The sequence below is a fragment of the Myotis lucifugus genome, unplaced genomic scaffold (genome assembly GCF_000147115.1).
Source record: "Myotis lucifugus unplaced genomic scaffold, Myoluc2.0 scaffold_7, whole genome shotgun sequence".
NCBI lineage: Eukaryota > Metazoa > Chordata > Mammalia > Chiroptera > Vespertilionidae > Myotis > Myotis lucifugus.
In genome coordinates, this window is record NW_005871055.1 from 15,827,124 (window position 1) to 15,838,048 (window position 10,925).

At 41.7% G+C, this 10,925-nt stretch overlaps 1 protein-coding gene across 2 annotated transcripts in view; it reads left to right on the forward strand.

Annotated features, from left to right (window-relative positions):
- SACS (sacsin molecular chaperone) overlaps nt 1-10,925 on the forward strand; it is an 80,154-nt gene that overhangs the window by 11,425 nt on the left and 57,804 nt on the right. Inside the window, exons 1-2 of one of the 2 annotated variants that reach the window (XM_006083607.3) lie at nt 9,696-9,920; nt 10,045-10,195. In XM_006083607.3, coding sequence (XP_006083669.2) covers nt 9,910-9,920; nt 10,045-10,195 — 162 coding nt within the window. In that variant the 5' untranslated portion in view covers nt 9,696-9,909. Of the gene's footprint in view, nt 1-9,695; nt 9,921-10,044; nt 10,196-10,925 lie in introns of those variants that run through there. The other variant, XM_023748969.1, reaches the window with a different exon arrangement.

Sequence of the window (10,925 nt, forward strand, 5' to 3'; positions counted from 1 at the left end):
ATAATACTGGTTTGGTGGTGATGAACTCCTTTAGCTTTTTCTTGTCTGTGAAGCTCTTTATACGACCTTCAATTCTAAATGATAGCTTTGCTGGGTAGAGTAATCTTGGTTATAGGTTCTTGGTATTCATCACTTTGAATATTTCTTGCCACTCCCTTCTGGCCTGCATAGTTTCTGTTGAGAAATCAGCTGACAGTCGTATGGGTACTCCCTTGTAGGTAATTATTTTTCTCTTGCTGCTTTTAAGATTCTCTCTTTGTCTTTTGCCCTTGGCATTTTAATTATGATGTGTCTTGGTGTGGTCCTGTTTGGATTCCTCTTGTTTGCGGTTCTCTGCACTTCCTGGACTTGTAAGTCTATTTCTTTCACCAGGTAGGGAAAGTTTTCTGTCATTATTTCTTCAAATAGGTTTCAATATCTTGCTCTCTCTCTTTCTTCTGGCACCCCCATGATTTGGATGTTGGTATGCTTGAAGTTGTCCCAGAGGCTCCTTAAACTATCTTCATATTTTTTAATTCTTTTTGCTTTTTGTTTTTCCAGTTGGGTGTTTTTTTGCTTCTTCATATTTCAAATCTTTGACTTGATTTTTGGAATTCTCTAGTCTGCTATTGGATCTCTGTATATTATTCTTTATTTCAGTCAATGTATGCTTAATTTCTGATTGGTCCTTTTTCATACCCTTGAGGGTCTCACTATATTTCTCAGAGGTTTCTAGAAGATTCTTGAGTAACCTTATAACCGTGGTTTTGAACTCTATGTCCAGTATTTTGCTTTCATCCATTTCTTTCATTTGTGTCTTGTTTCTTTGTCTCCGCATTTTGACTGCTTCCCTGTGTTGATAGAGTGGCCTTGTGTGCTAGGTGTCCTATAGGGCCCAGTGGCTCAGCCTCCCCAATCATCTGAGGTGGACACTCTTGGTGCACCCCTTTGTGGGCTGTGTGCACAGTCTTGTTGTAGTTAAGCCTTGATTGCTATTGGTATCACTGGGAGGAATTGACCTCCAGGCCAATTGGCTGTGAGGACCAGCTGTGTCTATAATGGAGGAACTGCTGTGCTGGAGACACCCTTATGGGGCAGGACTTGTTTCAGTGGGGCTTTGGTGCTCACTGGGTCTGCCCCTTGAGTGTGTCGCTTATGGATGTGAAGTGTTGTAATCTGGTATGGTCTCACACTGACCATTGGGTACACTGGCTCTTGGATCTCTAAGGAGGTGCTAAGTCAGCCACTGCCTGAGGCCACCCAGCAGTAGCTACAGAGAGATCTTCAGATTCCTCCTCTTTGTTTGGAGTTTGGAAGTGCCCAGATGAGGCCCAGCTGTGAAGCAAGGCAGGCTGCTGCTGCTGAGCCTTGGGCCTTCTTTTGGAAGCTTTTGAGCTCTCTGACCCAGCTGCAGTTTGTTAGGTTTTATTCTGTGAAAGGACAGGCCATTCATATGCAAAAGCCGCTGTACACAGCTTGGGTGGGGTTGTAAATTGGGTGGGGCAGGGTCTCAGAGAATCATCAGGGCAGAGCAAACAGCAATGGCTGCCAGTCAGCCCTGCATTGGAGAGGTCTCTGCGTCTCCGTGACTCGCGCCCCTGTGCAGAAACAATGATCGCTGCGAGCACCTCTGAGAGAAAGCTGCCCTCGAGTTCTGGCCCAATGACAGACAGTCCAGTTTCTCCCTGTATGAGTCTGGGTCCCCAGAGTCTCGCCCTGAACTGGAGTTCAGAGCAATCAGGAGCTTGTATCTCCCTCACAATTGAAAAAAAAAAACCAGCACACCCATTTGCCAGCCCATTTTGTGTGCGCCTCCGCCCCTCTGGCCCTCTGACCCTCCGCCCTTCCGCACCTCCTAACAGACTCAATGCGCTTTTTTCTTTCCTTCTAGTTATAGAACTTCCACTCAGCCAGCTTTCCCATGGTTTTGGATGATCGATGTTTTGTCTTTTAGTTGTAGTTTTGATGTGGTTGTGAGAGGCAGCAAGTACAGGTGTTTACCTATGCCACCATCTTGGTTCTTCCAGAGAGTATATTTTTAAACAAGTAAATCAATTGGTTATAATTAACTAAGTAGAAGTAGTTAATTATAAAATCTCTTACTTTTTTTGTTGAACATCTGTATCTCTATTCTGTAATTCATACTTGTATATTTATCACATACATTTAGAAGTGTTTTCTAGTGTTGGGGGAGAGGGCCTTACATCTGCCTATATCCAGCCAGACTATAAAATTGCCACATGCTTTAAAATACAAGATTGTAACTAGCTCTTAGGAGAGAACTTAGGACACTGACTGTTGTCCCTAAGGCATGCTGACAGTGCATAATTTTTAGAATCTCAAGCAAAGTGTTTCCCCTTCTCTTCAATTCTGGAGAACAACACAGAATAAGGGAAACTGAAGGGACACCTGGGTGCCAATCTTGATACTTGCATTTGGAAGGAAATCTCAGACAAATTATTTTTCTCTCTGGATCCTGAAGCCTGACTTATAATTGTGGCTAATGATGTCTCCTTTGCAGATTTATCTGGGAATTAAAAATAATAGGGGACATGAAAGGATTCAACATGTTGTTGGTGAAGGTCTAAAGAGGTGAAAAGAAAAATAAAATCTGTGTAAACACATGAGAGACATGTGAAAAATACACAAGAAAAGAATACCAGGGCTACTTTTCAAAGATGTAGAGGAACTGAAGTGTGGCCTAGATGGGAAGTAGATTCATTAACAACATGATAGATCTGGCTGGGAGCTAAACCCTGCATTATGCTTAGGAATAAAGATAATGAGGGAAGAAAAGAAAAATCAGATTTCATTCCAGATATAAAATCAACCAGGAATGCAGTCTCTTCCTGGACTGGGACACAAAGCCATGATGCTGGTCCAGGAAAGCTCTGTTAACGGAAGACAGCATTTTGGCATTTGTAGTAACTAATGACTTAGGTAGGTTTTCTTTATTTTAGCACTTCCCTTTTTATGTTGAAATTATGTTTATTATATTTGTGTATTGTTCCATTCTTTGAGCTCCATATGGGCAGTGGGGTTGTTATTATTACCATTATCTTTTATTTCTGAGCACCCCAGCAGTATGCCTGCACATAGACTATGCACAGTTAATGCTTACTGAACTCAACAGAGCTGGAGAAAAGGGGAGTACACATCAGAAAAAGGAGGTGAATTTGAGATAAAGGGGTTTAGGAGTGTCCAAGACACCTTTTGCCTGATTCTCATTTTTTCTGGCATTGATCTTGACTATTCAGATGCCAAAATAAAGAAGGATGAAGAAAGGAATTGAGTGTGAGAAGAAAAGAGTATGGGGCTGCCATCTTGTAATTCTTGTAACACTCCCCTAGATAGGAACTATTCCTTTATCATGATATCAGTACCCAGTGTATAGTGAGTGCTACACATTTTTGTCCTATGAATAAATAAGCACTTCCTAAATCAACGACAGCCCCATTTCACCTGACAATAACCCTAGGATGAAGGTGTTATCAATCTAGCTAAGTAAGTAAGAAAGTGAGCTTGGAGCAGTGACAACCCACACAGCTGGTAGGTGTGACAACTGGGGGCTCATTTTCTCAAGTCATCACCACACAAGGGACAGATAATGGAGACAGGCAGAAAGTGAGGAACAACTTAGGAAAGTAAAGGACAAAACATAAAAATTAACTGACTGGAATAATTACAAGAGTTGGAAGAAACAGAAAAAGGAAATGTTTTATGGTATTTGTTACTTATAATATTTTTTTATGTTCAATGTAATCAATTTTATGTTACAATGTTTTATAGTTTTTTGTCATAAGTTTCCTACTATTGTGTCTAGTCCTGACATTCTAATTATTAGCATAAAATAAATTTATTTTAATGTACATATTTTATAGCCAGTCCACTCTGTCTCTGTATTTTCTATAAAATGTTCCAAGAGACAATGCTTAATCAAAGGTCATTATAAATGGAAAAGGAATTTAAAAACCATATGTGGTTTTATTATTCCCTGAAGTGGCTAATACAACTCAAGATGTGTCACCTTTATAATATCCAGGTCCCTTTAGATTACTCAGTTGATATCTGACAGCATGACTACACAAGGCCCTTCTGGTTAATTTTGCTATGGCAAAGCTATTTTGAATAATCTTGGATTTCTGGCAACCAAACAACTATTTCTCATTAAAATTAACAGTAGATTCAAAAGCATCATGTAAATTTTATACAATGCAATTTTCTCATAACTATTACAGCACTTTAGGGAATGCATAATGCCCTCTTTGGTAGAAAGTGCAGGAATGTTATTTCTGAAATATGACTTCATTTCCCAAAGCATGTTTAATGTAACTAAAAATAAAAGTTAACTAATCGTGTCTATTTAGCATAAAGAAAGGAATGTTGTGTCGTTTATCTGACTGATTGCTGATTGAATGTGGTTTGTGGATAAAATCTGCCTGGGCCACCAGCATTTCTGGTTGAAGAGCTAGTCTTCCTTTAAAAATCTTAGTAACGTTTATTCAATATTACTCTATGCTAGGCTCTTAAGATGCAAAGAGGAATGCAAAGGGCTCCCATTGCAATGAATAAACATTAATTATAATTAATAAAATGTGATACATGCTATAATACTAACGTAAATATACAATGTAGAAGTTATATAGAGAATGGCACCTGGAAGACTTGAGGAATCTGGGGAAGTGGTGATTCAGGGATTGGTACTTCGGGATTTATCAGATGAAGAGTGATAAGAAGAGGACCACAGGTAGATGAGGACAAGACAGGTACAGTACATGGGGATAGCTAAAGCAATATGAAGTTGTTGTATTTTATAAATATTGTAGTTTAATATTTAATAGTGCTTGGGCTTTGGAGTTTAAACTTGGGCTCTCCCAGTTATAGCTGTGGAACTAGAAGGAAGGTGTTTAGTTTCATTTTCCCTACCTGAAAATTGAGGTTTTATGTACTTGGAGGGGTTGTTGAGAAGATCAAATGAGCTAAATCATATAAGGCTTTTAGTAGGGTGCATGGCACATAGGAAGCACTCCATAAATGTTACATATTTTGAACTGTTCATGGCGACAGATTGTATTATGGTTGGTGGGGTGACCTCAGAAGAATCTGACAAGGCTGCCTGGGGCTAAATTGTAATGGGTCTTGAATGCTATACAGAATAAATTGAACTTGATCCTACAGTCATTGGGAAATTCTTGTAGGTTCTGGAGCACAGAACTAACTCAATAATGGTCTACTAGTGGTCAATGGTCAAATCCCGTGGGCACTTTACCTATGTGATACTTGGCACTGCGAATTTCCTTCTTAAAGCTTTTAACTTAATCCCACAGATAACATTTTTTCTTGTTCTTGTTCCTATTTTTAAGTCTTGTGTCCTTCCAAGTCATCTTCAGTCCTGCCGCCTGAGGATTCTTTGTATAATGTAATTCTGATCACCTACCTAATTAAAGTCTGGAAGTGGCTCCTCAGCCCCTTCAAGTAACTCCATATGTGGCATAAAGGAAACTTCATGACCATATTCCTGCAGACTCCTCTAAAATCATGTTTTCTATGCCTTTACATGAATTTTATCCTCAGCTTTACTGTAATTTTTTGACACCATGATTTTGCAGGTGCTGTTTTCTCTCCCTTGGAGATCTTTTTCCTTTCTCTACTTGGCTTATGGTTTTAATTCATTCTTTAGGACTTCACTGAATAGCATGCATACAATATCCTTATATTTTATTTTCAAGATAAACGCCTTGTGCTGACTTATTAAACAAAGGAATAACAGTTTGTTAGACTTTGGTCTTTACATCACTGGCAAATATTCTTCAGAAGGGACAAATTATTGTTTCTGTATGATCCAAGACATGCTATTAGTCACAGTCCATTTCATAAAATCATGAAATATTGTTTCAGGGGAAGTTAACTCTCAGCCTTGATCTGTGCTTCCTGACTGCAGTTGATACGATGTGTGGGTCTGAGAATGGATCAGAATAAAGGCAGCCCAATTATGATTAAAGAATTTTTACATTGGGTTGAACTGGCACTTTATTATTACCTTAGATAGATTTTACAAATACAAAAATAAGTCCATTGTAGGGATTGGAAGGGACTGGAATATTTTTATCTCTTGGGAGTGGTGAGAAAGCTAGGGCCCATGCTATGTCGGATATGTCATCCAGGAAAATGGAAAGAAAGGCAAGTTAAAACAAATGTCATGAGAAAGAATAACATTGTTTTCTGCTTCTATTGTGTTGAGACCAGCTTGTGCAATAAAACAATTTTCTTTGCCCATCTCTACAACTGAAATAGGCTCAAAAGGTGGTTGGATAGACTCTCCATTTCTAACTGAGTTTGGACTCACTCTAAAAGAAGGGACCGATGTTTTGGCTTCTTGCTGTTAAGCGTTTCATAATATGCTCCTGAAGAGTGGATCAAGGCTCAGCCAAACATTTCTTAAAAATTTTGCAAACTTTCTTCTTAACCTAAATAGTGGTAAAAGTTCATGAACAAAGATATTTACTGAAGTTTGTGAACTTTTGAAAAATTAAAATACTCATGTAAGTACCAATAGGGTTAAGCAGCCTAAGATATTTCTTCTCAATGGAAAATTAGGCAGTTATTAGAAAATGAAATTTCTACAGTGATAAAGATGCTGAAAATACTATGTACCCATAGTATAATTGCATTATATTAAGAAAAACTTATTAATGTCAATTTATAAAAGTGTTTTTTTTTTGTATTGTGGTGTTAGAATTATAAATAATGTTAGAGCTTCTTTTTACTTTTCTATATTTTCCAGATATTTATTCATTCCTTCTTTTCTCCCTCCTCCCCCTCTCCCTTCTTCCCTCTGTCCCTGCTTCCCTCTGTCCCTCTCTCTCTTTCTTCCTTTCTATTTACTGAGCACCTATTCTACATTAGGGCTTCTTCCTGGCCCTGGGAAGACATAGTAAACAAAACATACACCAATTCCAAATTTGATTTTGTGGAGGGTTGGGGAATGGATTGGAGAACAAGTAAGAGGCGATGGTACCAAATTCAGGTCAAAGATGATAGAAGCATGAACTACACCAGTTGCTCTGCCCTGTTTCTTCTCACACAAGCTCTTTCTGGGTAATTTCATCTTCCTGTGTTTCATTCAGGCCTCCGTTCAAATGTAACTTCTTAGAAAAGAGTTCTAGCTCCTTTACTCTCTTACCTTGGCCTGCCCCAACTACCCCCTCTGACCCCCCTTTTTTATTGTTTAAAGTATTACACATGTCTCCCTTTTCCCCCCCGCTGACCCTCCCCCTGGCCACTCCCACCCCTGAGGGCAAGCCCCACTGCCCCAGTGTCTGTGTCCATTGGTTATGCTAATATGCTTGCATACAAGTCCTTTGGTTGATCTCTAACCCCCCCACCTCCCCTGCCTTCTCTCTGAGGTTGGACTGTCTGTTCAGTGCTACCTTGTCTCTGGATCTATTTTTGTTCATCAGTTTATGTTGATCATTATATATCCCACATATGAGTGAGATCATGTGATATTTATCTTTCTCTGACTGGCTTATTTTGCTTAGCATAATGCTCTCCAGTTCCATCCATGCTGTTGCAAATAGTAAAAGTTTCTTCTTTTTATAGCAGTATAGTATTCCATTGTGTAGATGTACCATAGTTTTTTAATTCACTCATCTGCTGATGGGCACTTAGACTGTTTCCAAATCTTAGCTATGGTAAATTGTACTGTTATGAACATAGGGGTGCATATATCCTTTCTTATTGGTGCTTCTGGTTTCTTGGGATATAGTCCCTTTTTAAATAATACTTTTCCTGCTTGGCTCCATACGATGAACTGATATATTACTGGTCCATTTGTTTATAGGTGTCTTTCTTCCCTAGTGTGTAAGCATGAGATAGGGGACTTTGCTTTGTTCGTGTTGTGTTCTTATCATTTAGAAATGTATCCATCTGGGACACAGGAAAGGTTTAATAAATATTGCCTGAATGATTAAACAATTGATTGCTGAATCTATTTCTTTAGCTTTGACATCCCTCCTGAGCTCCAGATTTGTAGTTCCCATGCCAACTAACCCTTCAAAATGAACCCTGAGTATACTTTGAATTCCAGATGTTCGAACTTCTTATGATCAGCCTCCTTCCCCAACCAAATTTGCTTCTTGTGAAATCCTCTCCATTAAGGTCATTTCTTGGTCTCTCAAGTCTTCAGCTCAACACCTATGTTTTTTTGTCCCTAAGAGTGATGGGAAAGCTAGGGCCTTATTCACATCCAAGGAGAGTGAATAAGGAAGCAAGTAGATCTGGGGATTGTCTTAGGAGTTAGGTGTGAAAGATTTGTCCTGGGGTAGGTATGCTGTTGATGCTATAGCAAGGAGTGACAGCTCATATTCTTTCCACTTGTTGATATTCTAATGCATTTGTTTGTGCAGTCTTATCTGATTAAAGAAGTAAATATTTGTTCATGAGGTCTTCTGGCCTGATATTTTTGTTGAAATAGTATATTCTTTTATTGATTTAATGTTCTTATTTGTTCTAAGTAGGAAAGACCTGCATGACTTAAAGCGCTCTTCCTTTTAAACATATTTAGAAGAAAGGGATGAACACTGTAGGAGCATTCTGTATATTTATTACTGATAATGAGTTCCAAGTAATATTTTTTGTGTAGGTGGGGGAGAAGAGGGAATTGAAAACCAGTAGTAATTAATACCATTTTGGGGTAAACACTAAAATTTAATTCTATTTAAGGTATTCAAACAAGAAGCACACAAATTTACTTGTTCACAACACAGCCTTTGAATTGTTTTAATAGATGTTGCCACTTTTTTTTTGCAATGTGTGTCATTCATACCTATGAGAAATAAGCCAGAGGAAAGGACATTTTCAGAAGCTTCATCAAACCACATACACTTCCAAATTACAAGGCAACGTTAGTTACTCTGGGGCGATCCATAAACTCTAAGGCTCAAATTTCTGATTTCAAAGAGCTTGCAAGTGTGATAGAAAAACTTAGGGTACTGACAGTATAAGATAATATTGCTAAAATAAATCACGTATATTTTTTACGTCATAGGATGTTTATTCTCATCTATTACTTTCCTTCTGGCACTCTTTTCTTCAGCAAACTGAGTCATTGACCCTACTTTTGGGCCTTAAAAACTAAAAGGAAATGAAACCATGGAAGATTTTTTTTATTAATATGTTTTTATTGATTTCGGAGAGGAAGGGAGAGGGAGAGATAGAAACATCAATGATGAGAGAGAATTATTGATCAGCTGCCTCCTGCACGCCCCCTACTGGGGATCGAGCCTGCAACGCAGGCATGTGCCCTTGACCTGAATCAAACCCGGGGCCCTTCAGTCCGGGGCTCTATTTACTGAGCCAAACCGGCTAGGGCCATGGAAGACACTTGTGTTCTGCAATCACAACGCTCCCCTCCTTTGCATCTTACTTGGAGATGCTTCCAGAGATTAAAAGTCGTTAGAGTTGGAGGACAGTAGGCGCTAGTTCTGCATTTCATATAACTGTTGAACTCCGCCAGGGAGAATACACATCTCTAAACGCACAGCTCCGCGTAAGGTCGTGTTTAAGGCACCGGCGCTGCTGCAGGCGGGGCGGGGCGGGGGCGGGGCGGGGCGGAGGCTCGGCTAACGGTCCTCGCGGGCGGGCGGGCGGGCGCGTGCCCGCGGGCGGCGTCTCCAAGGCCCTTGCCGCCCGGGAGCGCGCCGCCGCCGCCTCCGTGTGCTCCTCCCGCGGGGCCACGGCTTCCTCTGGCGATTCCGCTCGACTCTGGCGGCCGCCCCGGGACTGCGGCTGAGCGCGGCCGGGCGGCGCCTGTCTACGGATGAGGATCCAGCCTTCCGGGCCCGCGCCCGGCCTCTCGGCGCGGCAGGGCCGGCTGTGACCAGGCTCCCGCGCTGGGGCGGACGCGGGCCCTCGGCGGGGACGCAGACGATGGGGGGCAGGTAACCCCGCCCGGCCCGGCGCTGGGCCGCGAGCGTGCCTGCCACCGAGCCCGGGAGAGAGGGCGCGCTGGGCGGGCGCGGGCCCCCACGAGGCCCCCACTGAATCCCTTTGCCTTTCGCACAGGCGGCTGCGGGTGACCGTCCTTCCCGGCTGCGTGGGCTGCAGGACCGTGGCCGCTCTGGAGTCCTGGACCGCGCGCGACGTCAAGGAGAGCATCGCGGCGGAGACGGGCTTCCCCGTGTCGGAGCAGCGGCTGTGGCTCGGCGACCGGGAGGTATGCCCGTCCCCTCTCCTCTCCTCTCCCCGGGGGAGGACGGGCCTGCTGTGTGCTGAGGGGTGTAGCACATCAATTCGCTAGTTGATAGTGACACTGAATGGGTTTATTCTTGGGACGTGGAAGACAGATCAAGTGGTCGCCCTGGAAAGAATGCTTTGCAAATAACGTGAGCAAAATGACACGTGTGTTCCTCTCACGGTAACTTTTATTGATTTACCATTTCAACTTTGCAGTCCCCCTCCTCCATTTTGTCTGAATCTTCACTTCCTGAAATTAAGATACTTATTTTAAAAAATATATTTTTATTGATTTTAGAGAGGAAGGGAGAGGGAGAGAGAGATAGAAACATCAATGATGAGAGAATCATTGATTGGCCGCCTCCTGCACGCCCCCCGCTCGGGACCCAGCCTGCAACCTGGGCTGTGCCCTGACTGGGAATCCAACCGTAACCTCCTGGTTCATAGGTCCAGGCTCAGCCACTGAGGCACACTGGCTGGGCAAGATACTTTTTTGATGAGCATTATAACCAGAGGATTTTTGTTGTTTCCGTGTTTAGAGACATCATCATTGAAGTAACTTAATCATTACAGTACTTATTTTTTCTGTTATACATTTAACATTGGTAAATATCTTAACCTTTTTACGGCTTCGAAGTTACCCCCCAGTTTTGAATCACAGAAATTTAGACTGAAAGGATCTTCAGATACTTTCATGTAGAAGCTATTAG